This window comes from Lynx canadensis, chromosome C1 (genome assembly GCF_007474595.2).
Source record: "Lynx canadensis isolate LIC74 chromosome C1, mLynCan4.pri.v2, whole genome shotgun sequence".
Lineage (NCBI taxonomy): Eukaryota > Metazoa > Chordata > Mammalia > Carnivora > Felidae > Lynx > Lynx canadensis.
In genome coordinates, this window is record NC_044310.1 from 128,900,968 (window position 1) to 128,927,219 (window position 26,252).

General features: G+C 36.1%; 1 protein-coding gene across 1 annotated transcript in view; it reads left to right on the top strand.

Moving 5' to 3' along the window:
- The first annotated feature begins 857 nt into the window (after positions 1-857).
- The window catches only part of HNMT (histamine N-methyltransferase), a 52,079-nt gene continuing 26,684 nt past the window's right edge, over positions 858-26,252 (top strand). Inside the window, exons 1-2 of the mRNA XM_030326791.1 lie at positions 858-1,107; positions 13,744-13,796. Coding sequence (XP_030182651.1) covers positions 971-1,107; positions 13,744-13,796 — 190 coding nt within the window. The 5' untranslated portion in view covers positions 858-970. The remainder of the gene's footprint in view (positions 1,108-13,743; positions 13,797-26,252) is intronic.

Consider the following 26,252-nt stretch of genomic DNA (forward strand, 5'->3'; position numbering starts at 1 on the left):
TGGATACTATTATTAACATCCTGTGCTGGAGAAGGAGTGGTCTTCTTCAACACCACTTCCCAAGTAAAAGCTCTGGCACATGAACACTCTAACACTGTGGGTCTCTGATAGGTGACACCACTAGGCTGCCAGAGGTTCATCCAACCCTAAGTATCTAAAATCTCATGTTCAGAAGAATTTGGGGAATGATTTTTAGGGACTTGGCTTTTACCCCTTCTCCTGCATTTTGTGCCCTAAGACTACTCTCATTCCCCTGATTCTTCCCCATACTCCAGCAGGCTTCTCACACCTTCCAATTAATAGTTTCCAGGTCCCTCCAGGATGGTTTCTGCTAAGGAGACTTCCTGAATCACAACAAACCAGCATTTGAAGAAACGCAGCGGAGGAGTGTAAAAAGTTCATCTTCTGAGAAGGGTGAAGGCAAGAAATTCTCCTGTAGAAAGCATGGAGGCGGACATCCATCTTCTGTCAAAGATTTCAGCAGGGGTATATTTCTGAAAGTGGTTTGTAGCCTTGTAACTGGCTGTTTACCCTGTGTTTGTCGCCTTTGGCCCTTAAAGCAGCCACTGTCCCACTTGGAATTCACTCCTGGCAAAGGCTGACAAAACAGGAAGTGATTAGAATGGGATCAGTTTTTATGACTTTCTGAACTTCAGACGTTTAAAAACAAGTTATAACAGTGGATTTATTGCTTTGCTTTACCACCTCCATTTCTTATAAAGGAACACTGCAGGGGTTAAAGTATCAGCTCAAAGTCCTGCACAAATAACTGACGTAAGAATGTGATTTACACCAGCCTTCGTTGCATGTTAAAACTCAAAGCAGGCTTTTCTGGCATGGGGGGTGGAGGGGGACTGGTGCGAGAAGTGGGGATAGGAATTGGTGGGGGTGAGTAGAGAGAAAAGGAACTGGGAAGAGGAGGGGAAGCTAAAGCTTCCCCTCCTTCTCTGCCTTCCATCAGAAACCAAACATGGCATCTTCCATGAGGAGCCTGTTTTCTGACCACAGCAGATACGTTGAATCTTTCCGGAGGTTTCTCAGCAGTTCCACGGAACACCAGTGCATGCAGGAATTCATGGACCAGAAGCTGCCAGGCATAATAGCAAGGTAACAAAAAAAGGACGTTTTTGTCAGAGCCAAGCCTCGGGCTCTTTCTATGCGGTGATAGATGGGTCGAGCCCAGCCCTGCAGGCTGGGCGAGGGGATAAGAAGGAGCTACTGATAGCAGCTGCCGCCTGGCGCTCCTCGCCCCCCTGGCGCCCCTTCTCCTGCGGCGCTTTAGTTAGACGCTCGCTTTCAACGTTCACAGGCTCTGATTTGTGCAGTGTTTCCAGCCGCGCCGAGATAAGCGTTAACCATTTGAAGGCACACATCCATATGTTCATTTGGGAAAAGATACAGATCTTTGAGCTCAGATTTTTCAGCCCTCCTCCAGATTTTACGTGTCTCAAAAAAAATCCCAAACAGAGAGTCTAGTATTCTTTTCATTAGAATCAAATATAAATAATTACCAACTCCTGTTTGCCCCTGAGGATTGAGTGAGTGCTTCTCAGTTCTCCTAATGTCCATTTAAATTCACTTCTGTACTCATTATTATAGTTATCACTCCAAAAAAAAATTGTCTTTTCCTTTCAACTTAATATTAGCAATGTGGTTCTTAAAAAAAAAAGCATTTTTCCATTATCAGTGAAACTCACTAGCTCCTATCCTTCTTGCAGACTTCTTTTTTTGGTGATTAATGTGTTCAATTTGTGCCAGAGCTGATAAGCATTACGAGAGTAAAAGATTCCACATGCTAAAGATAATCAAATCACCTATCTGGAGGTGGATTGCTGTAACTTACTCTGCTTCAGGAAATAATGATAGAAAACTGGGAAGAAATGACTGACTATGGATCCAATTTACAACAGCAACAGAAACTGATATTTTATCTTTTGCTGGATTTCTCTATTGTAGGCCTGACATTCTTTCACCAGGACAGTACCTCTGCCTGATCAGAGCAGGCATTGCTGGATGTGTAGGGGATTCCATTCCCCTATTTTTCTTTTTACTGTTAAAATTTTTTTTAATGTTTATTTATTTTTAAGAGAGAGAGACAGCCTGACAGAGTGTGAGTGGGGGAGGGGCAGAGAGAGAAGGGAACACAGAATCCGAAGCAATGTCCAGGCTCCAAGCTGTCAGCACAGACAGTCATGGGGCTCAAACTCATGAACCTCAAGATCATGACCTAAGCTGAAATAGGATGCTTAGCCCACTGAGTCACCCAGGCGGCCCTCCCTTTCTGTTTTTTTGTGGTTCAGTTTTTACTTTTTTTTTTACGTTTCTTTATTTATTTTGAGAGAGGGAGAGAGTGCATGCTCAAGTAAGCAGGGGAGGGGCAGAGAGTGAGGGAGAGAACCCCATGCAGGCTTTGCACTGTCACTGCGGAGCCCAACACCTGGCTCAAACTCACAAACTGTGAGATCATGACCTGAGCCAAAACCAAGAGTCAGACACTTAACCTACTGAGTCACCCAGGTGCCCCATGGTTCAGTTTTTAAATGTTTTTTTTAATAGAGTATTATATAATTTATTACTAATTAATAAGTAATAGATCATGATGCCAAAATCAAAGCATACAGTACATTCAGATAACTTCTTCTCTAGGAACTAATAATTTACTTTTTTGGGTCTTTTTGCTCATTTATAAAATTAAAGATAATGACTTAATTTCCGAATTCTTTTGTAGTACTAAAGGTCTGTGTTCATGTCTGTAGTTTATCCAGATCCTTGGTTTTGTTAGGTCATCAGTGGCTTGAATAGGTACCATGGATGGTTATAACATAATGAATGATGACCCCTATCTTCACAGGGTATACAATCTAGTTGGAAATCTTGAATATAGAATTTCTGAAAGACTGTAGAACTTTCAAAGGCATAATTAAATTTGCATTGCAGTGGTAAAAATACTGAAAATATTGCAGAGGTAAAAATGCCTAGCCCTACTCACTCCCATCTGACTCCCACTCTCCAGAAGCAACCACCTTCAACACTTTGAAATATTTCAGTTGTTTCTTATGAAATTTTCTTTCCTAATTCTAAATAACATGTTATTCTTGTCTTTCTTAATTTTACTGCATTAAAATAGCTAAATACGCACATTTCCTCCCCTATCATGTCAGTATATTTATTTTTTTAATTTAAAAAAAAAATTTAATGTTTATTTATTTCTGAGACAGAGAGAGACAGAGCATGAGTGGGGGAGGGACAGAGAGAGAGAGAGACACAGAATCCGAAGCAGGCTCCAGTCTCTGAGCTGTTAGCACAGAGCCTGACGCAGGGCTCGAACTCACAGAGCGTGAGATCATGACCTGAGCCAAAGTCGGTCGCTCAACTGACTGAGCCACCCAGGCACCCCTCATGTCAGTATATTTATGTCAAAATTTTTGGTTAAATAATTTGAATGTTTATATCATTTTGCCTATGTACATATTATTCATAATTGAATGATGAGTTATACTACAATCACATTTCCTTTCAGGTATTTTTTTGTTTTTCCTAGAGATAACTATTGTTTTTATTTTAGTTTCTTTTCTTAGTTTTCCATATATCTACTGATGTGAAAATGTTGGGGTTTGGGAAGGAACAGATAAGAAAGAATTCTTGAGACGTCTTTGGTGCAAAAGGTGTTTTTTAAATTTTTAGTTATTTAATTTTTCATATTTACTTATTTTGAGAGAGAGAAAGAGGGGTGGGGAGGGGCAGAGAGAGGCGAGAGAGACTCCAGAGCAGGTTCCGTGCTGTCAGTGCAAAGTCCTACACAGGGCTTGATCTCACAAACCATGAGATCATGACCTGAGCCAAAATCAAGAGTCAGACACTTAACCAACAGAACCACTCAGGTGCCCCAAAGAAGGTGGTTTTATTAAAGCACAGGGACAGGACCCATGGGCAGAAAGAGCTGTACAGGGGTTATGAGGAGTGGCTGATTATATACTTTTGAATTGGAAAGGGGTTAGAGATAGCATTAAGTGTCTAAAAATTTGGAAGCAATGTTTCCAGGACCTTGAGGAACTAGCTTTTGTTAGGAAAAGGTCATTTACTACTATTTAGTTAAACCTTAGTCAAGAGACCCTTCAGATGTATATCAAAGGACCATCTGCTTGGAGGATGATTGCTAACATATATCTGGGGAGAGTAGAGAGAAAGGAAGCTTCCAAAGCAATTTTTACATGTTAAAGGAGACTTCTAGAATCCTGAAGTTCAGGCTAATGTTAAGCCAAGGCTGCCTTTTGCCCTTAGCAAAATATTAACATCGAGGTAGCTAAGCTCCTTGAGGAAGGTCACTCTGTCTCAAGGACATGTCAATGGGCTGTAAGTTGTAAGGAAATTTAACTTTTTTCTTTTGTTTCGTTCTCCACATCACTATCACTACTTATACCGCAAGCAGAAGTATTAATCCTCTCAATACAGTCCAGCAGATCAAGACATCTGTTAACTTTTCCCCATGGGAACATCTATTCTGGAGCTCTGTTCATTTTTTCAGTCTGTGGTGATTTGCTCTCCGTCTGCTATACAATTATTAAGATAATTTATTTCACCTTCTAGATATTCTCTTCCCTTCTCTGCAATATTGGATTCCCTAATTCTAGATCTCATGCCATTCTTTTCTTGATTTCTTTTGGATTGGAAACAATCCCCTATCTGTAGGTGAAGCATGGCGTGGGGAGAATTCCAGTATAGTTGTAAATAATAAAGTTTTTTGTTCTTGCTATATGTAATGCATTTAGAGCCTTGACACTAAAGTCAAGTAGTAAGTAGTAAGTGGTAAGTTTTCAATAATTATTAATCATTACAATATATGAAATGGGATAATAATAGTGTCTAACTCATAGAAGAGTTGTGAAGTTTCAGAGTGAAATCACTTAGCTGTGCCTGGAATAATAATAATTGCTAATATTTTGTTGAGTGCTTGTCACGTACAGACATATTTCTAAGAGATTTACATGAATTAAATAATATAATACAACTCCTCCTTAAGCCAGCTACTATTATTACAGTCCTACACAGTAGATGGTATTATTATCCTATTTCATAGGTAATAAAGATGCAGAGAAATTAGGCAATTTGCTCAAGGTAACATATCAGTAAGCTGGGATTTTGACCTTGGTACTCTGCTTCATAGCTTCCCTGTGCTATCTACAATATAAAACAGTTTTAAGAATTAACCAAGAGCATAGATAGAGATGGGTGTATCAGGACTATGATTATGAATGGGAAGATAATTAGAACTAAGAAAGGCAACTCATTCATATGTGCTCTTGACTCTATCCTTTCCAGTTTTCTTAAAAACCTTGCTTCAATCTCTGTTTTTGTCATACTACTCTGTGTAGGCTCTTTCACTTCAGGGGGAAAAAAAATCTAAAGTGCAAAGAAACAAGCACTACTCTTTCAGTTCCTGCTTCCTTTTCCCATTCTTACTCTTTCGTCCTATGTCAACAATCTCTAGCTTCTTCCTCTTTATTTAGTTTGCTTTTAATCTCACTGCCATCAGACTTGTGCCCTCAACCTTCTTTTAAAACTATTATCAAAGATATTCATATTGCCAAATTCATTGGAGATGATTCCTCCTTTATTTTTTGGTAGTACACTCGGCTACTGTTGACACTACCTATGGCTTTCTCAGAGTTTCTCTAATTCTATCCTCTATGAGCTTTATTGTTTTCCTCTTTATCCCCTTTGTGGGTTCCCCATAATGCAGTGACTTTTAAAAGTTGACATTGCATATCATCCCACTGATCATCTAATTCTTTGTAATATGCTTGGGTGATAAAATCTAGTCTCCTAGTTTTGACCATTAGCTTTATGATGCTAATTCTCCAGAATAAATCATCGACCCTGATCTCTCTCCCACTCAGCTTAAATCTTGCATATCCAAATGTTTGTAGATACATATTTATTAAAAACATTCTTGAGGGTTTTTATCAAGAAAGGATGCTGTATTTCGTCAAAGGCTTTTTCTGCATCTATTGAGAGGATCATATGGTTTTTATCCTTTCTTTTATTAATGTGATGTATCACGTTGATTTATTTGTGGATATTGAACCAGCCCTATAGCCCAGGAATAAATCCCACTCGATTGTGGTGAATAATTCTTTTAATGTATTGTTGGATTCAGTTTGCTAGTAGCTCGTTGAGAATTTTTGCGTCCATGTTCACCACGGAAATTGGTGTGTAGTTCTCCTTTTTAGTGGGGTCTTTGTTTGGTTTTGGAATCAAGGTAATGCTGGCCTCATAGAATGAGTTTGGAAATTTTCCTTCCATTTCAATTTTTTGGAACAGTTTCAAAAGAATAGGTGTTAACTCTTCTTTAAATGTTTGGTAGAATTCTCCTGGAAAGCCACTCAGCCCTGGACTCAAGAAAGTAGGGAAAGAAACACCTCATGATAATAAAGGCCATATACAAGACCCACAGCTAATATTATCCTCAATGGGGAAAAACTGAGAGCTTTCCCCCTAAGGTCAGGAACACAACAGGGATGTCCACTCTCACAATTGTTGTTCCATATAGTAATGCAAGTCCTAGCCTCAGCAATCAGACAACAAAAAGAAATAAAAGGCATTCAAATCAGCAAGGAAGAAGTTAAATTTTCACTCTTTGTAGACGATATTATACTCTACATGGAAAACCCAAAAGACTCCACCAAAAAACTTCTAGAACTGATAAATAAATCCAAAAAAGTCACAGGATATAAAATCAAGGTACTGAAACCTGTGGGCATTTCTATACACCAATAATGAAGCAGGAGAAAGAGAAATGAAGGAATCAATGTAATTTACAATTGCATCAAATACCACAAAAAACCTAGGAATAAACTTAAGCAAAGAGGTAAAAGATCTATACGTTAAAAACTACAGAAAGCTTATGAAAGAAATTATGGAAGACACAAAGAAATGGAAAAACAATCCATGCTCATGGATTTGAAGAACAAACATTTTTAAAATGTTGATACTGCCCAAAGCAATCTACATATCCAATGCAATCCCTATCAAAATAATACCAGCATTCTTCACAGAGCTAAAACAAACAATTCTAAAATTTGTATGGAACCAGAAAAGACCCCAAATAGACAAAGTAGTGTTAAAAAAAGAAAAAGAAAGCTGGAGGCATCAGAATTCCAGGCTTCAAGCTGTATTACAAAGCTGTAATCATGAAGACAGTATGGTACTGGCACAAAAACAGATACATAGGTCAATGGAACAGAACAGAAAACCCAGAAATGGACTCACAAACGCATGGAAAACTAATCTTTGACAAAGCAGGAGAGTATCCAATGGGAAAAAGACAGTCTCTTCAGCAAGTGGTGTTAGGAAAACTGGACAGCGACATGCAGAATGAACCGGGGTACTTCCTTACACTATACACAAAAATAAACTCAAAATGGTTGAAAGACCTAAATGTAAGACAGGAAACCATCAAAATCCTAGAGGAGAAAACAAGCAACAATCTCTTTGACCTCGGCCACAGCAACTTCTGAGTATACCTGTCTGCAGAGGGAAGGGAAACAAAAGCAAAAATGAACTATTAAGATCTCATCAAGATAAGAAAGCTTCTGCACAGCAAAGGAAACAATCAACAAAACTAAAAAGCAACTAACTGAATGGGAGAAGGTATTTGCAAATGACATGTTGGGTAAAGGGTTAGTATCAGAAAATCTATAAAGAATTTATCAAAATCAACACCCAGAAAACAAATCATCTAGTGAAGAAATGGGCAAAAGACAGGAACAGATACTTTTTGAAAGAAGACATCCAGATGGCTAACAGACACATGAAAAGATGCTCAACATCACTCATCATCAGGGAAATACAAATCAAAACCACAATGAAATGCCACCTCACACCTATCGGAATGGCTAAAATTAACAACTCAGGAAACAACAGATGTTGGCAAAGATTCAGAGAAAGGAGAACACTTTTGCAGTGCTGGTGGGAATGCAGATTGGTGCAGCCACTCTGGAAAACAGTATGGAGGTTCCTCCAAAGAGGAACTACCCTATGACCCAGCAATTGCACTACTATTTATCCAAAGGGTGCAGGTGTGCTGCTTCAAAGGGGCACATGCACCCCAATGTTTATAGAAGCACTATTAATAATAGCCAAATTATGGAAAGAGCCCAGATGTCCATCGACCAACAAATGGATAAAGAAGATGTGGTGTATATATATACAATGGAATATTAGCAATATAAAAGAATGAAATCTTGCCATTTGTAACAACATGGATGGAACTAGAGTGTATTATGCGAAGCAAAATAAGCCAAAGGAAGATAAATATCATATGATTTCACTCATATGCGGAATTTTTTAAATTTTTTTACTCATATGCAGAATTTAAGGAACAAAAGAGATGAACATATGGGAAGGGAAGGAAATATAAGATAAAAACAGAGGGAAGCACACCACAAGAGACTCTTAAATAAAGAGAACAAACTGAGGGTTGCTGGAGGGGTGTGAGGGAGGGATGGGCTAAACGGGTGATGGACATTAAGGTGGGCACTTTTTGGGATGAGCCCTGGGTTTTATACATAAGTGATGAATCACTAAATTCTACTCCTGAAATCATTTAAATGAAATCTTGGATTTAAATAAAATTAAAATGATTTTTTAATCATTTAAAATGCAAATGGATTGGATTTAATCCAAGTGCTGCAAGTATTTTATTCTTTTTAATGTGGTTGTAAATGGGATTGCTTTCTTGATTTTTCTTTCTGCTAGTTTGTTGTTAGTGTACAGAGATGGTATAGATTTCTGCAATTAATTTTGTATCCTAAAATTTTACTGAACTTATACTTTTAATAGTCTTTTAGTGGAGTCTTTAGGGTTTTCTATATATAGTGTCGTGTCCTCTGTAAATAGTGGCAGTTTAACTTTTTCCTTACCAACTTAAATGCCTTTATTTCTTTTTCTTGTCTGATTGCTGTGCCTAGGACTTCAGTATCGTGTTGAATAACAGTTGTAAGAGTGGAAATCTTTGTCTTATTGCCGACATTAGAGGGGAAGCTTTCAGCTTTTCACGAGAGTATGATGTTAACTGTGGGTTTTTCCTATTTGGCCTTTATCATGTTATGGTATGTTCCCTTTAAGCCCACTTTGTTGAAAATTTTTATCATGAATAAATGTTTAATTTTGTCAAATGTCTTTTTTTTGCATCTAATGAGATGATAATATGATTTTTATCCTTCATTTTGTTAATGTGGTATATCATGTTGATTGATTAGCAGATATTGAATCATCCTCATATCCCAGAATAAATCCTACTTGATTGTGGTGAATGATCCTTTTAATGTATTGTTGAATTCAGTTTGTTGATATTTTGCTGAGAATTTATGAATCTATTTTGGATCTTGGCCATTTTGTTTTGTCTTCTTTTGTTTTTGTAGTGTCTTTGTCTGATTTTTATTTTGGTATTAGGGTAATGCTGGTTCCGTAGCATGAATTTGGAAGCATTCCTTTCTCTTCCCTTTTTTGGAATAATTTGAGAAGTATAGGTATTAGCTCTTTAAATGTTTGGCAGAATTCCCCAGTGAATCCTTCTGGTCCTGGACTTTTGTTTGTTGGAAGTTTTTTGATTACTGATTCAGTTTTGTCGATAGTAATCTGCCTGTTCAGATTTTCTATTTCTTCCTGATTCAGTCTTAGAATCTTCTATTTCTTGGTGTATGATTTGTTGGTATATAATTTTTCATAGTAGTCTCTTATAATCTTTTGTATTTCTATGGTGTCAGTTGTAACTTCTCATTCATTTCTGTTTTTATTTGAGTCCTCGCTCCTTTTTTCTTAATGAATCTGGCTAAAGTTTTATGAATTCTGTTTATCTTTTCAAAGAATCAGCTCTTGGTTTCACTGATCTTTCCTATTGTTTTTTAAGTATTTAATTTATTTATTTCATCTCTGATCTTTATCATTTCCTTCCTTCTACTAATTTTGAATTTTGTTTATTCTTTTCCAAGTTCTTTTAGGTGTAAGATTAGATTGTTTGAGATTTTTCTTGTTTCTTAAGTAGACAAGTAGCACTATAAACTTCTTAGAATTGCATTTGCTGCATCCCAAACACTTTGCACTGTCGAGTTTCCATTTTTATTGTTTCCAGATATTTTTTTTATTTCCTCTTTGATTTCTTAGTTGATCCATAGGGTTTTTTAGTATCATACTGCTTAGCCTCCATGTTTTTTTTCCCCATTTTTTTCTTGTAATTGATTTCTAGTTTCATATGGCTATGATAAGAAAAGATGTTTGGTATGATTTCAGTTATCTTAAGTGTATTGATACAAGTTTTGTGGCCTACCATGTGCACTTGAAAAAAAAGGGTATTCTGCTGTTTTTGAATGGAATGTTCTGTATATATCTGTTAAGTCCATCTGATCTAATGTGTCCTTCTAAGCCATTGTTTGCTGATTAATTTTCTGCCAGGATGATCTATTCATTGATGTAAAGGTGTTGTAAAGTTCCCTATTATTATTGTATTACTGTTAATTCTTTATGTCTGATAATATTTGCTTTATATATTTAGGTGTTTCTATGTTGGGTGAATAAATATATATAGTTGTTAATTGTTTTTGTAGTTCTTTTTCTCTTGCTCTATTGCCATGTGATTTGATGACTTTCTTTAGTGTAAAGCTTGGATTCCTTTTTCTTTATTTTTTGTGTATTTATTACAAATTTTTGGTTTATGGTTACTATGAGACTCATATATAACATCTTATGTATATATCAGTCCATATTAAGTTTATGGTTGCTTAAGTTCAAACATATTCTAAAAGAAAAACATTTTTACACCCCCCTCCACATTTTATGTATATGATGTCATATTGTATATCTCTTTATTCTGTGTAATCCTTAACTAATTTTTGTAGATATAATTTATATATATATATAATTTATTTCACTACTTTTGTGTTTCATACTTCATTTTAGCTTTATTTGCTTTTACCAGTGATTTTTTTTCCTTTCATAATTTTCTTACTTCTAGTTATGGCTTTTTATTTTCCTTGTAAAGAAGTCCCTTTAACATTTCTTGTGTGTCTGGTTTAGTGGTAATAGACTCCTTTAATTTCGGTTTGTCTGGGAAATTCTATATCTCTTATTCAATTTTGAATGTTAACCTTGCAGCTAGAATATTCTTGGTTGTAGGTTTTTTCCTTCTGGCCTGGAAAGTTTCTGGTGAAAAATCAGCTTATAGCCTTATGAGATTTCCCTTTTACACAACTGTTTTCTTTTCTCTTGCTGCTTTTAATATTTTCATCTTATCTTTAATTTTTTTATATTGTAATTATTATGTATCTTGAGGTAGACCTCCTCTGGTACATCTTGTTTGGGGCTCTCTGTGACTCCTGGAGCTGTTTCCTCCCACAGGTTGGGGAAATTTTCAGTAATTATTTCTTCAAATAAGTTTTCTGCCTCTTCTTTTCCTTCTGGCACTCCTGTAATATGAATGTTAGTACACTTGATGTACAGAGGACCCTTAACTTATCCTCATTTTTTAAAAAATTATTTTTTCTTTTTGCTGTTCAGCATTGGGGCTTTTCACTATCCTGATTTCCAGATTGATCTGTTCTTCTGCATGCTCTAATGTGCTGTTGATTCCCTCAAGTATATTTTTCATTTCAGTTACTGTGTTTTCAAACTCTTATTGGTTCTTTTTTACATTTTCTGTCTCTTCACTGAGGTTCTCATGGAGTTCATCCACTCTTCTTCCAAATCTAGTGAGCATCATTATAAACATTACTCACATTTCTTCATCAGGTAGTTTATTTAGTTCTTTTTCTGATGTTTTGTCTTCTTCTTTTGTTTGGAACATATTCCTGTGTCTTCTAATTTTACCTGATTCTCTGTGTTTATTTCCACACATTAGGTAGATCAGCTATATCTCATAGTTTTGAAAGTAGTGGCCTTGTGTAGAAGGCATCCTGAGGGAGCCAGTAGTGCAATGCCCCCATTCACTAAGGGTACTCTAGGGGTATCCCCTCTGTGGGATACATATGTATTCCTGTTGTGACTAGGCTGAAACTACTATGGGCACACTGATGGGTGGAAATAGCCCATAGCCTGGCTGGCTGAGAGACCAAGCTATAGCTTCTGTGGGCTCACTGGTCAGTGGTATGAGCTCCCAACACAGCCCGCCGAGAGGCCCAGCCACAATTACTGCAGTCATACTGGCAGGTGAGGCTGCCCCCAGTATCCTTGGCACAGAAGTCACTTTGGAGGAGAACTGATATCAGCTGGGGTTGTCTTCTGGGTGTGGTGGGGTATGAGCCGCTTTGTAGGAGTATCTGATGGGGCAGGTCTGGTGGGGCATGCCGGGCAGTGCAAGCAGTAGATGGAGAGTGTCATCATTGGCCCCTACCAATATCCAGCAAGCTAGGCTGAAGAAGGGCAAGAAAAATGATGCCTTCCAGCATTTCCACTCCTGGAGAAAGCTTCTAAAGGTCCCTGCTCCTCCAACACAAATCCTAAAATTAGTCAAGAAACTTCCTTCCTATATGGTTCAGGCACTTTTCAAATTTCAGTCTCTGTACTGGGTCTCTGATTGAGTGATATTAGGAGCAGAGTCTTGGAGAGCCTGGGTGGTTCAGTCGGTTAAGCGTCCAACTTTTACTCAGGTCATGATCTCACAGTTTGTGAGTTTGAGCCCTGCATCAGGCTCTGTGCTGACAGCTCGGATTCTGGCGCTTGCTTTGGATTCTTTGTCTCCCTCTCTCTCTGCCCCTCCCCACTCACACTGTCTCTCTCTCTCTCTTTCTCTCTCTCAAAAATAAATAAACTTAAAAAAAAAAAAAAAGAGCAGAGTCTCAGGTTCCTATAGCCCTCCTGGCTCTCCTGGAGTTGAGTCCTACTGATTTGCAAAGCAAGATGCTATGACAGCTTGTCTTTTTGGTATAGGTTCCATGACGGGGGATGCCTCAGGTGGGGCTTGATCTCCTCACTCCTCAGGAAGGATCTCCATGCCTTTGATGTCCTTCCAGCCTGTAGTTGCCATGCTAGGGTGTTGGTTCCCTAACACATCTCTGCCCCTCCTACCCTTCTCCAAAGGGCTTCTTCTTTATGTCTTTAGCTGTAGAAAATATGTTTTGCTAGTTCTCAGGTTGTTTTCAGGGTGAGTTGTATTATATGTCATTGTGACCTCAGTGTCTCTGTGGGAGGAGATGAGCTTGGGGTCTTCCTACTCTGCCGTCTTTCCCTTCTCTTAATATTGGGCTTTATTATCTCACATTTCAACTTTAAAGCAAAGTAGTGTCTTATTCATTTTTATATCCTCAATGCTAAATATAGACACATAATAAATGTTTAATAAACATTTTTTCATTGAAAGGAAGTTAGCAAGGAAGAAGGAAGGCAGATATACAGTATGAATCTCCTTAGCCTTTTTCCCATCTATAATGAATGGCTTATTAGATCACTAGAATCAAAGGCCCGCTTTTTCTGTTCTTACTGTCCAAGCAATCTCTAAACAAATGGTGTTTCCTATTTCTGAGATGTTTATAGTAATGTTACTAAAAGTCTTCCAATCAAGATCATTAATGAGTGGGACATATTTTCTAAAGATTTCTAAAGACACTAGCGTAATCACTGATGTGAGTGTGACCTTTCATGTTGGCCTAGTTTTTGTTCACTATAAATTTTTCTCTTCCACTAGAGTTGATAATCAGATTTTACAAGGTACATGGAAATCTTTTTCTTAAACTATATAATTTTTTTTTTCAGGATTGGAGATACAAAATCAGAAATTAAGATTCTAAGCATTGGCGGAGGTGCAGGTATGAATAACACATTTTTAAAATTTGTATTTCACCCCAAACATCATGCTTTTTGATGGCATATTGTTCATTCTTTAAGAAAACTATTTTTCTTTGCTCCTGGAAGAGATTAGCTTATTAAAACTAGTAAGAACAGGATCACTTCAACTAAGATTAAGGCCCCCATCATTTTATAACACTTAGGACTTAAGCCTCCATTAGTATCCAGAATATGGATAAGATATGGCTTTTTAATTCTTTTTTATAAGTGGAAAACCACATAGGATGGCTTTGAGGATAACTTTTGTGCAAAATGATCTAACTGTTCACAGTAAAGGGAAATTTCATTAGACATTCCTTAAGCTTGTGCCACTTAAGTGAGGTCCATGGACCGCTTGCAGCTTTGCAAACTTACTGGACCAGGAGGAGGTAAGAATGCACTGGAATGAAAATCAGTGCACAGCTCCCTTCATTGACAAAGTATCACTATGGGGGAAAATATGTTTAATGACATAGTTAACTTATACTGTTGTGCCAACTCTGAGTTGCACTGGCTAAAACTATTTCCTTCCTCTGATTCAGTTCCAAAACTGCCCTCCAAACATTCAGCACACTCCCAAACCCACTTTTATAAGCACCTCATGGTCTCTCTACTCTTTGACCTGTGCTTTCATCCTAGGAGAAAATGGGAAATCCGGAAAAGCAGATTGATGTGGGTGTGGTATGAAATGTTGTGCCCTTGGCTGATACATAACTTCTATATAATCATCAGTAAAATGGAAACAATGAATTATATCTTATAAGGTTGTAGTGAGAATTATATAGATAACATTTATATCATGGTTAGCACATTGTTACTACACTTGTAAGGTACAGGCTGGTCCTTCAAAAATAAAACAAAACATTTCACGTGCAGACTTCGCCTCATATCAAACTCCTGAGTAGCATTTGTTTTATTTTTAACTTGCTAGTCATCTGGAGATCTGATTTAATATATCAATATATAAAATAGAGTTACATATATTATTCACATATTTATATCTTTCTTTATTTTCTTTTGACTGAGCAATGGCTTAGTATTGGTTACTTCTTGGTAACAAGTCAACAGTACACTAAACTTTTTATATAGTGCCAAGTGTTAATCTCTTTAGTTTCGTAAGTACTCTAGTGACACATGAATGAGTTAAATTGTGGCCCATGTTTACACAAAGATAACCAGGAGCCCTCTAATGGAATAGAATTACTAGTTTTATGTAATCATTTGTTCATTTTTTTTCATAAAATATACTGTGTGTGACATAATGTAATGAGGGCTAACTCTTAAAATAATTTTTCTTTATTATCATCTTTCACCAAGAAAATAAAAACCAACAAGGACAAATAATGAAAGATATTATCATGAATGATATTATAGAGATTGTTTAAGCTAAAGTACCCTCTCGTTGCCTACTGATATTCTAAGTCCTAAGGATTATAAAAGGGAATTCATTTCACCAAGACAGTCCTTTCCAGTGAGTTTTGCATATTAGTTTCAGGCATCCAACAGTCACTGAAACTATCGTTTGATAGTGTCACTTGTGCTTGGACAAGAAGTGAAGCCCCACAAGGAAAAGTAATTAAAAACAATCTCTATCATGGCCAAGTTAATTGACCTTTTAATATAAAGTTAATTGAATTTCTAATGTAAATTTATCCAGATGCTTATAAGCTATCTAGAGAAAGGAACATTTGGCCCGCACAGTGATTCCTTACATAAAGGTGCACATGGAGCTAATATAGAGAACTTACCAAAACAAAGGTAGCAACACTTGGAGTTTTTCTGACTGAGCGCTAACACTGTATTAGTAACAGGCTCTGCCTTGGATAGAATATGGGTGCCTTTTAAGGTTATTCTTCCTAAGAAGCTGATCAGAAATATAAGAAGAACTCCAAGGGAAATTCAAATTACAGATAACTTAGTTTTCTCTGCTCCAGTAAATAAGCTACATGAAATTAAAATTGATTTATTTAAAATTCCTAGGTCTACATGTTCCTGGCATGAAAGAAGCAGTGTGTTGTAGGGAAAGGACCCGGTTAAGTTAGTTTGAGTGCTCACATAGAACAGGGAGATGCTCATCTGATAACCTGTCATTGCCTAACTGCAAGCACTGTGCAAAAGAACAGTGTATCACTTTACAATGAGATACCTTCTGTCTTTGCCTTAGAGAAATGGTCTCCCCACATGTTCTGCAATCTATAGCATGCCTGAGAGTTTTGCATTGTCCTGTGGCTTCAATATCCTTTCAAGTCAGTCACTGAATTCCAATCCATGGCAAACAAGATCATTGGCCCTATCTAGTACTTGTGCTCAACAATGTATCTTTTTTTTTTTTTTTAGTTTATTTATTTTGAGAGAGAAAGAGAGAGAGAGAGAGAGAGTAGGGGAGGGGCAGGGAGAGAGAGAGAATCCCAGGCAGGCTCCACAGTATCAGCACTGTTAGTGCAGAGCCCTATGTGGGGCTCGAGCTCGTGAATCATGAGATCATGGCCTGAGCTGAAGCCAGATGCTTAACTGACTAAGCCACCTAGGGGCCCCTCCCATAACATATCTTACAAGGTTCTACTTCGTTTTTAGCTTAGGGACCTCTCTGGTTTCAGTGTTTAAATGTTCTCTTCCTGGTTGTCCAGATACCTGCAGATCATTTTCTGTATATCTTTGGTGCAAATATTTCCTCTGCATTCATAATGGTGCTACCACTTGTTCCCATCACAACAGAAAAACAAATCAAAAGCAAACAAACTAAAAACCTCTCTAAATGAAATTGATGCTTTTATATCACTTAAGGCTCATGTTCTTTGACAGCCTATCTTTATTTTTCAGAAACATGAGCAGGGGGTACATATGCACCCTTTCTGTCTTCTGCCTCTCTTCTGTAGAGGTTGGTGATTGTGTAGAGAGAGATTCCATAGTTTAAGAGAATGTAACATTTTTGAAAAAGGTGTTTGGTTATTCATTTCAGAAGCTGAGAAATTATTAGGGCTCTGAGCACTTCAAAAGAGAGGAAATTCATGGCAAACTTTTTAATGCCATTTTTAATCTTCCACATCAATTAAATACAATTGATAAATCGCACTGCTAGCCATAGATTATATATTTAATATTAGGAAAATGTATGAAATACGTATGTGAACCTAAAAATAAAGAGAGAAAATCTGGAGAAAAACATCATGAAAGGAAATACAGACCATGTAGCTTTTACAGAGCCCAAATGGGAAGTATAAAGTTGTGTTGTGTACATTGCATGAGTTTGTGCTTTAATGAAACACGAGGTATCTGCAATTGCTTTATTCAAGGTCTTGAAGTACTCACACTATGTTCACTTCAGCAGTTGTTTTTAGATATTGAGAACAACTGCACTGTATTCTAAATCTCGTAGAATATGCTTTTTGGTTCATCCTCAATATTGATAGTTCTTGAAATTAACCACCCAATGCAGCTTCATTATTATTTGTTTTTTAATGAATATTGTGTCTTTATGTTACATAGTACATGGAGAAAAAGAAACCCATATTCTTTTTTGGTAAAGGAGAATGCTAGTTATTTATAGTGCATGCATTTATTCCTGGAAAAATGTTCCAAAAGGCAGTAATGGGCAATGTATTCTCCTTGCCCTGGGCTCTGCTTAAAGGAGAATCTGTGTTCAGTTCCTATGTTCAAACACCAGAAAGTTTTATAAGGATTAGACAAAATGATAACTCAAATAATCTAATTTTACCTAGCTTTCTACTTCTATTTTTATTAACCTTTTGTGTACTAACTCAATTGCCATAACATGTATAATAGTATATATGTTAATAGATAATTTTCAATCAAGGTAAAACTCACATATGAAATACAGGTAGTATGAATGCTCTCATAACAGTTTTTTTGGTAATAATTTTGATGACATATATTGAGAGCAGTTAGGTAGTTTTATTGTTCTGCCACATACAGACATTGGCATTCCTACAGAGGTTAAAAAAGAGAAAGTTTGGAGACCATCAACATCTAATTTTAAAGATGTTGAAACCTGAGAAGCACCAAGGCAGAACAAAATCCAAGTCTCTTGACTTTAGTCCAGGTCAACAAATTATATTAAACAGATATAAAAGTTAATTATTGACTTGAAAAAGGAGATATTAGGTACTTAGTAATAACCAGCTATTTGAAAGTTTAATCTTTTCAGATTATTGATTTTGCCTCTGTTCATAAATGACATGTTAAGGTGACACAGAAGTTTAATTTTTTAAGCTAGTTGGATAGAAGTGAAACAAATATAATTAGGGCAGGAACTAAACAATCCACTGTGTCAGGTTAGAAGCCAGGAGGTGGCAAGAAGCAAAAATTAATGTTTTCCGGTGATTCGGAGTAAGCCAACAGTCTGTATTAGCAAATTAGGAATAACTGGGGAAATGCAGAGAATCAGGGATTTTTTTTTTTCTTGGCCCAGAGAATATTTTTTTTAATGTGCATATTCCCATCTTCATATATTTCCTGTTGATCAAACTACAGAATATTTGCTGCTAAAGAACCAATGATTGTAAGAGAGAAAGATTTCTTGATTCAATATGAGAATTTAGTAATGATCAAAACTGTCCATAAATGAAAGCACACATCTTGAGAGATAAGGTATTATCTGTGACTCTAGGCAGCAGCCTAGGCCAGAAAGTTACTTTTCAAACATGCTGTGGAAAGGACTTAAGCACTGATTTCTTGGATGGTGGGGCCATTAAAGGTGCTTTTGGTCCAGAAAATCTATGGTTTCATGAGTAACCTTCTAGAAAAAGGTAGGCATTTCTCCAGAGTGGAATGGCTAACACTGTGTTTGGCTATATTAAGGAGGTGGAATTTAACTGTGACTTGTAGATACCTAGATAATTTTTAATCTGTATTCTTATTGCTTATAACTTAAAATGAGTAAGTACTATTTTACTAATATGCAGCATGCTAGCAGTTAACTCGATAGAAGGATAGAGACTCTACTGATTGACTAGAGAATTTAGGACTGTCTACTTTGTGTAATCATAGTTTGGGGCCTCAGATATAAGGGCATTTTTTAAAGGCATCCATAACTATATCATTCAAAAATAAACTTTTCTCCATATATAATTTAAACAAAATAATTAACCCCATTGTATTGTATTTAAAACTTTCAGTGAACATAGAAGTATTGTTAACAACAGATACATTACCAATTTGAGAGAAGCAAACTAATGCTACAACATTGGAACCATTGGCATTGAAGCCAGAGTAAACAAGAGTGTTTTGACTAAGTCAATAAGGCTTGAAACAGGAAAACAGGATAATGAGCAGAGTGAAGACAAAACTACCATTATTTGCAGATTAAATGACTGTATACTCAGAAAAGCAAATAAACTCAGTTGGACAGCCTTAGAATTAAGAATTCAGTAATGGCTTGATACAGGTAAAATAGATAAAAAGAAGTATGGCAGATCCACATTCTTTTTTGTTAACACATGAATGTTTTCATTCAGAGTTTGGAGTATCTACAATGTACTTGGAAGTCCTTAGCATGTGCTTATCTGTAATTACCCTGAAGAAAAAATTTGTATCTTGCCAGTCCTTTTATTGACACTTTAGGACAATCTCTTAATTAGTGAATAGGCTTCCACTTGACATTTACTATTGAATAAAACTTTGTGATTTAATATACACCCTCATGCAACCCTGGTGCAGGGGGTCTGTTATCATCTTCATTTTATAGATGGTAAGCCTAAAATATAGAGAGACTGGGATCAATGCACAGGGTCTTCTGTAGCTTTGTCTCTATTATCAATAACAGACTGATAGAAATGATGAAAAAATGTTGGATTAGTTAGCTAATAATTATATTTAATACAAAAATAAGCAACCTATCTGGAGAAAAGTTCAAATTTTTTACTGAGAACAGTTTGAGAAGATTTAAAGAGCCAATATGTAATACCAACGAGATGATAGGGATATGGAAGCTTTCATGTACAAAAGGTAAAAACATGAAATGAAATGAAATTTTCCTGAAAGAAATGTGACATTATGTATCAAGAAGAGCTCTGATCTTCATCTAAAACACACAGGCCTGGTCATGCTGGTGGTGAAAATATTGACATACTTAATAAATAGCCACTCCCCTGCTGTCCTAACACACCCTAGCTGCTGCTTCAGCCCCTCCTCATGGACTCCTGGACATCCCTGCATCCATTCTGTACCCCTGCCCCCTTACCCCCCCATCTCCAAGTGCTCCAGCAATTAGATTGGTCTTATCCAATGAGAGGGCCTCTAAGAATGTGTGACAGGTCATCAGTCTGCATCCTTTCTCAGCATCTGGCACCTTTGTCCTTAAGTTTTTTTTTGTTTTATATTTTTATTTTTAATACCACCAAAGATAAAGGGTCTCATTCTAACCATTAATTCTGGTCCTTGGAATTAAACTGAAAAAATTAATATTTTTTTCACAAAAATCATGGTTTATTGTCAGGTTCTTCATAATAGTGAAAAATTTAAAACTAACTATATAGTAACTATATGTAAAAATATATTTACATATATAAATGTTTTATATATTTCCACAAATAAATTTATACATTTATATAAATTTATATTGTATTTATATTATAATATCAAAGACAATAATTAAATCAATCATTCCACATACCCATTTTAGAGGATATAGTGTTGCTGCCACAAATAATTACTCATTTAAACAAATTCTTGATATATTAGTGGTTTAACCCTCAAGTAAGAAAATCAAAATAACTCATATGCATAATAATCTCACCTGGGTAGAATAAAGAAAATTGTTTGTTTAAAAGTGAAAAAAAAAAAAAGGAAGAACTTACAAGGAAATAAACCAAAATGTTAACTTTTGTTTTCTCTGGTAGTGAGACATTTATTTTATTTTCTATTTTATACCTTTGTCTATTTCTCAAGTTTTCTACAGTAGTTGTTTATAGCTAGGTGCAGGAAAAAATAAACCTAGTTAAAACTATAATCTTATAGTTGATGAGACATGATGGTAAAGAGTAGACTGACTTCTGATAGCAACTTTAGCTATGTGGCTCATGTCCAAAGCACTGCTCCCACACATATGTTTTCAGGACAGTTTTCCTTTGGCCATTTTTTACCCACTGGCGATAGCATTATACCTGTATAAATATCTGAAGAACTATCTCATCTGTGTTGTAGGTTAGCAGATATTTTCTTCAGAGTACACAGATTCTATCATGCCTACTCAAAGTGCATGTTAGCCATGATGATGAGGTAAGGTTGGACAAAAAAGAAGGTGGCTGTCCACTGTCTCTTCCTTAAGATTCTGGATAATACTGATTGTTTCTTGCTTTTTATTCCATGAGGACAGCAGGTCCTCAGTCTCTACTCATAAAGGGTATAAATCACTGATAATTTTCCTCAACATTTGTGTTCTAACAATCATTAATGTTGCAGGCTCTTATGAGAGCTTATGAAAGTTATTTGAGAGAGAGAAGAAGAATGAGAAAGCATGCATGCGTGCCAATATCAATGAAATCACACCATCTACCTGATTATCTTGGACTGTCTTTGCCAGTCCAAGTACTTTCATCTTATAAATCCTGTCTTTGGGCTTGAGGAAGGTAGGAGAGAGTTGGCACTTCATTAAGGGTAACTCAGTATAACTTTTAAACATTATAATATTCTATAGATAGAACTTGCTACTTTCTATGTATGTGCTAAAGTAGCAGTCAAATATCTATATGTTTAAAATTTAAAAATTAAAAGGCAAAATTCAGTCTTTTATGTGAGCTGTCTATTAAATATCTCTACACTTCAATGTTCAACACCCTTTGGGAAATTTTCTCTACGTTTGTATTTCATGCAACATTTTGGTAGCATGGCTTTTCTTAGGCTTCCTGCAATTGCAAAACATCCAGGCAGTTTTATTCCTGGGCTAACAGCCAGAAGACACATGAAAGCAATGGCAATGCCCTTTTGACTCAGAATTTATGTTTATAATCCCCTTCCTGAGACCCTATGGCTATTTTAATATTCTACTCTCATATTTCCATACTGACAGAATTGTCTCAGTGGTGAATACTCAATACTTACCCAGGAAAGAGAGAAAGAGAGATTGAGAGAGAAGGGGAGAGAGATGAGGTGATCTTGTCAACAATCTTCTATCTTTCCCATTGCTGCTCAAAATCAGATTGTTCTTGCTCTGGTTGCAAACCCATAGCTGAAATTATTTTTCATCACTAAGCACAGAGTTATCTGGGCAATTTTTCTCCCTACAAACAATTTTATTTGTGCTCGATATTCTGGTAGAGAGAAAAGGAAGATAATAATCTTAATGCAACATATAATAGAATAAAATTTTTCCTACTGATAATCTAAAGAATTCACACGTATTTCGATATGAGAAATGAAGCAATAATAGACGGAAATCAAATGGCAAGAGATATCTCCACAGTTATTAATACTCCATTTTCTTGATCTGCAGATTTTCTCATTTGGGGAAGACCCAGGGTTCTCAGGCTGGGATCTGTGTTTCATTTGATGTAGGCTAAGATAGAAGAAAAAAGCAGACAATATGAATATGTGATGTGCACTCTTCCAAGTTGTCATTTTATTATGGGGCTGCCCATTTAGAAGACAAATCTTCATTCCCTCATTCCCAGCCTCCTTCAACTTTCTCTTAAGTGTCACTTTTTCCATGGAGCCTACTTGACCATGCAGTTGAAAATCACAAACTCCCCACTATGGCTTCCCCTCCTTCCTATTTGCCTTGGTTTTCGCCATGGGGCTTATCACTATCTGCAACAGTTGAATGTTTTCATCTGCATTATTCATTACTATATACCCATTGATTAGAACCTGGCAGTTAGTAGATGCTCAAAAATATTTGTTGAATTAATGTCTAATAGTTTCAATTTATTGAACAATTACTATATAATTATGAACTGAAGTAAATTACCTCCATATAGTGCCTTCAAACTTTACAATGACCCAGTAGCATAAACCACATTATCCCTAATTTACAGATATGTACTTTAAAGGGCAGAGATATTAATAAATTTGTATAAAGTAATTCTGGTAAATACTAAATTTGAGCCCAGTTTTGTCTGTCCATAACCTCTAACTTTTCTTTTCATTTTGTTTCCATTGTTAATCAGCTGACCTTGGGTTTAGAGCAAAAATACAACATTCCTCTGCTATCTCAATATATCATGGAAGTTTAGGGTGAGAAAAGATGTCTAGAAGATGAGATTCCTTCCTTTCCTTGTTTTTGAGCTTTTTATAAGTTCCACTGTCATAAGTTTCAAATATATATCCCTCTAAATATAGGCATGATTAATTTAAAATATGGCTCATGTGAAATCAAGATATTTGACTGTAAAATTAAGTAAAGCATTTAACATAGCCCAAAAGGAACCATGAGAAGTTATTTTATACTTATGGCTGATTTGAGGGACAGGGTGGTACAAAGGAAAGAGATTTGCAAGGAGGGGGATTTTAAGAAATGACTTTTCATTTAACTTTGTAAATCAAAATCAGCATGTTTTTTTGACAAAAAATAACACAGGAAGAAGAGAGAGAGAAGAGGGCAGAAAATTTATGTGAAGATATAATAGCTGAAAACTTCTGTAACCTGGGGAAGGATATTCATATCTAAAAGCACAGAGAACTCCCATCAAAATCAAGAAAGGCAGATCCAATACCAAGATATATTGTAATTAAACTGGCAAAATATAGTGATAAGGAATTTTTTTTTAAAGTAGAAAGACAAAAGAAGACAATAACATGCAAGGGAAAACCTATAAAGCTAGCAGGAGATTTTGCAGCAGAAAGTTTCTTAGCCAGAAGGGAGTGGCATGATATATTCACGGTGCTGAATGGGAAAAATCTGCAGTCAAGAATACTCTATCCAGCAAGGCTATCATTCTGAATACAGGAGAGATAAAGAGTCTCCCAAACAAACAAAAACTAAAGGAGTTCATGACCACTAAACCACATTGCAAGAAATATAAAAAGACTCTTTGAATAGAAAGAGGATACCAAAAGTAACCATATAGAGCTAGGAAACACAAAAGCAGTAATAATCAATATTTCTATAAAAAGTCAGTCAATGAAGTCACAAAATGAAAGGATGTAAAATATGGCAACATATACCTCAAACATGGGGAGGAGAAAAGTAAAGAATGGGTTCAAACTTAAATGGTTATCAACTTAATATAGACTGCTATATGCAGAAAAGGCTATATACAAACCTAATGGTAACCATATGTTAAAAACCACTAATAAATATCTAAAAAATAAAGAGAAAGAAATCCAAATATATCACTAAAGAAAATCATCAAATCATGAAAGAGAGAAAGACAAAAGTTCAGAGAAACTACACAGAAACAATCACAAAGCAAATAATAAAATGACAATACATATCTATCAGTAATTATTTTGAATGTAAATGGACTAAATGCTCCAGTAAAAATACTTAGGGTGACAAAATGTATAAAATTCCAAGACCCATCGATATGCTGCCTATTAGAAACTAGTTTCAGACCTAAAGACACATGCAGACTGAAAGTGAGGGGAGGGAGAAACATGGATGTCAAAAGAAAGCTAGAGTAGCAATACTTATATTGGACAAAACAGCCTTTTTAAAAATGTTTATTTATTTTTTTTTAAATTTATTTTTTTTTCAACGTTTATTTATTTTTGGGACAGAGAGAGACAGAGCATGAACGGGGGAGGGAGACACAGAATCGGAAACAGGCTCCAGGCTCTGAGCCATCAGCCCAGAGCCCGACGCGGGGCTCGAACTCACGGACCGCGAGATCGTGACCTGGCTGAAGTCGGACGCTTAACCGACTGCGCCACCCAGGCGCCCCTGTTTATTTATTTTTGAGAGAGACACAGAGTGCGAGTAGGGGAGGGGCAGAGAGAGAGGGAGACACAGAATCCGAGGCAGGATCTAGGTTCTGAGCTGTCAGCACAGAGCCTGACATGGGGCTCGAACGCATAAACTGCAAGATCATGACCTGAGCCAAAGTCACATGCTTAACCAACTGAGCCACCCAGCCACCCCCAAAACAGACTTTAAAACAAAGACTCTAACAAGAGATGAAGGACACTATATAATAATAAAGGGGAAAATCTAAGAAGAAGATATAACAAATTGTAAATATTTATGCACCCAACATAGTAGAACCCACATATATAACTGTTTTATATAACAGTTAATAACAAATATAAAGGGACTAATTGATAATAATATAAGAATAGTAGGGAACTTTGACACCCCACTGGCATCAATGCACAGATCATCTAAACAGAAAATCGACAAGGAAACAATGACTTTTAATGACATACTGGAACAAATGGATTTAACAGAGATATTCAGAACATTCCATCCTAGAACAGCAGAATACACATTCTTTTCAAGGGCACATGAAACATTCTCCAGAATAAATCACATAAAAGTCCAAAAAACAAGCCTCAAAAATTCAAGAAGATCGAAATCACATTCTGCATCTTTTCTGATTAACACACTATAAAACTAGAAGTGAACCGAAAGAAAAAATCTGGAAAGACCACAAATACATGGAGGTTAAATAACATGCTACCAAACAATAAATGGATCAACCAGATAATAAAAGAAGAAGTAAAAATGTACAGGGAAACAAATGAAAATGAAAACATAACAGTTCAAAACCTTTGGGATGCAGCAAAAGCAGTTCTAAGAAGGAAGTTTATGGCCATACAAGCTGACCTCAAGAAGCAAGAAAAATCTCAAATAAATAACCTAACCTTACACCTAAAGGTGCAAGAAAAAGAACAACAGACAAAACCTAAGAACAACAGAAGGAAGGAAATAATAAAGATTAGAGCAGAAATAAATTATATAGAAACTAAAACCACAACAGAATGTACCAATGAAACCAGGAGCTGGTTCTTTGAAAAACCTCAATAAAATTGATAACCCCCTAGCCAGACTTAGGAAGCAAAAAAGAGAATGACACATATATATAAAATCACAAGTAAGAGAAGAGAAATAACAACCAACACCCAGAAATACAAACAATTAGAAAAGAATATTATGAAAAACTATATGCCAACAAAATGGACAACCTAGAAGAAATGGATAAATTCCTAGAAACATATAAACTACTAAACCCCCCCCAAAAAAGAAGTAGAAAATTTGTAATAACCAGCAAAGAAATTGAATCAGTAATAAAAAAACTACCAATAAACAAAAGTCCAGGCCCAGATGGCTTCACAGACAAATTATAGCAAACATTTAAAGAAGAGCTAATACCTAGTCTTCTCAAGCTATTCCAAAAACAATAAAAATAAAAAAAGCAAAGAAAACTTTCTAATTCATTCTATGAAACAAGCACTACCCTGACACCAAAACCAGATAAAGACACCACTAAAAAGGAGAACTACAGGCCAAATGTCACTGATGAACATAGATGCAAAAACCTCAA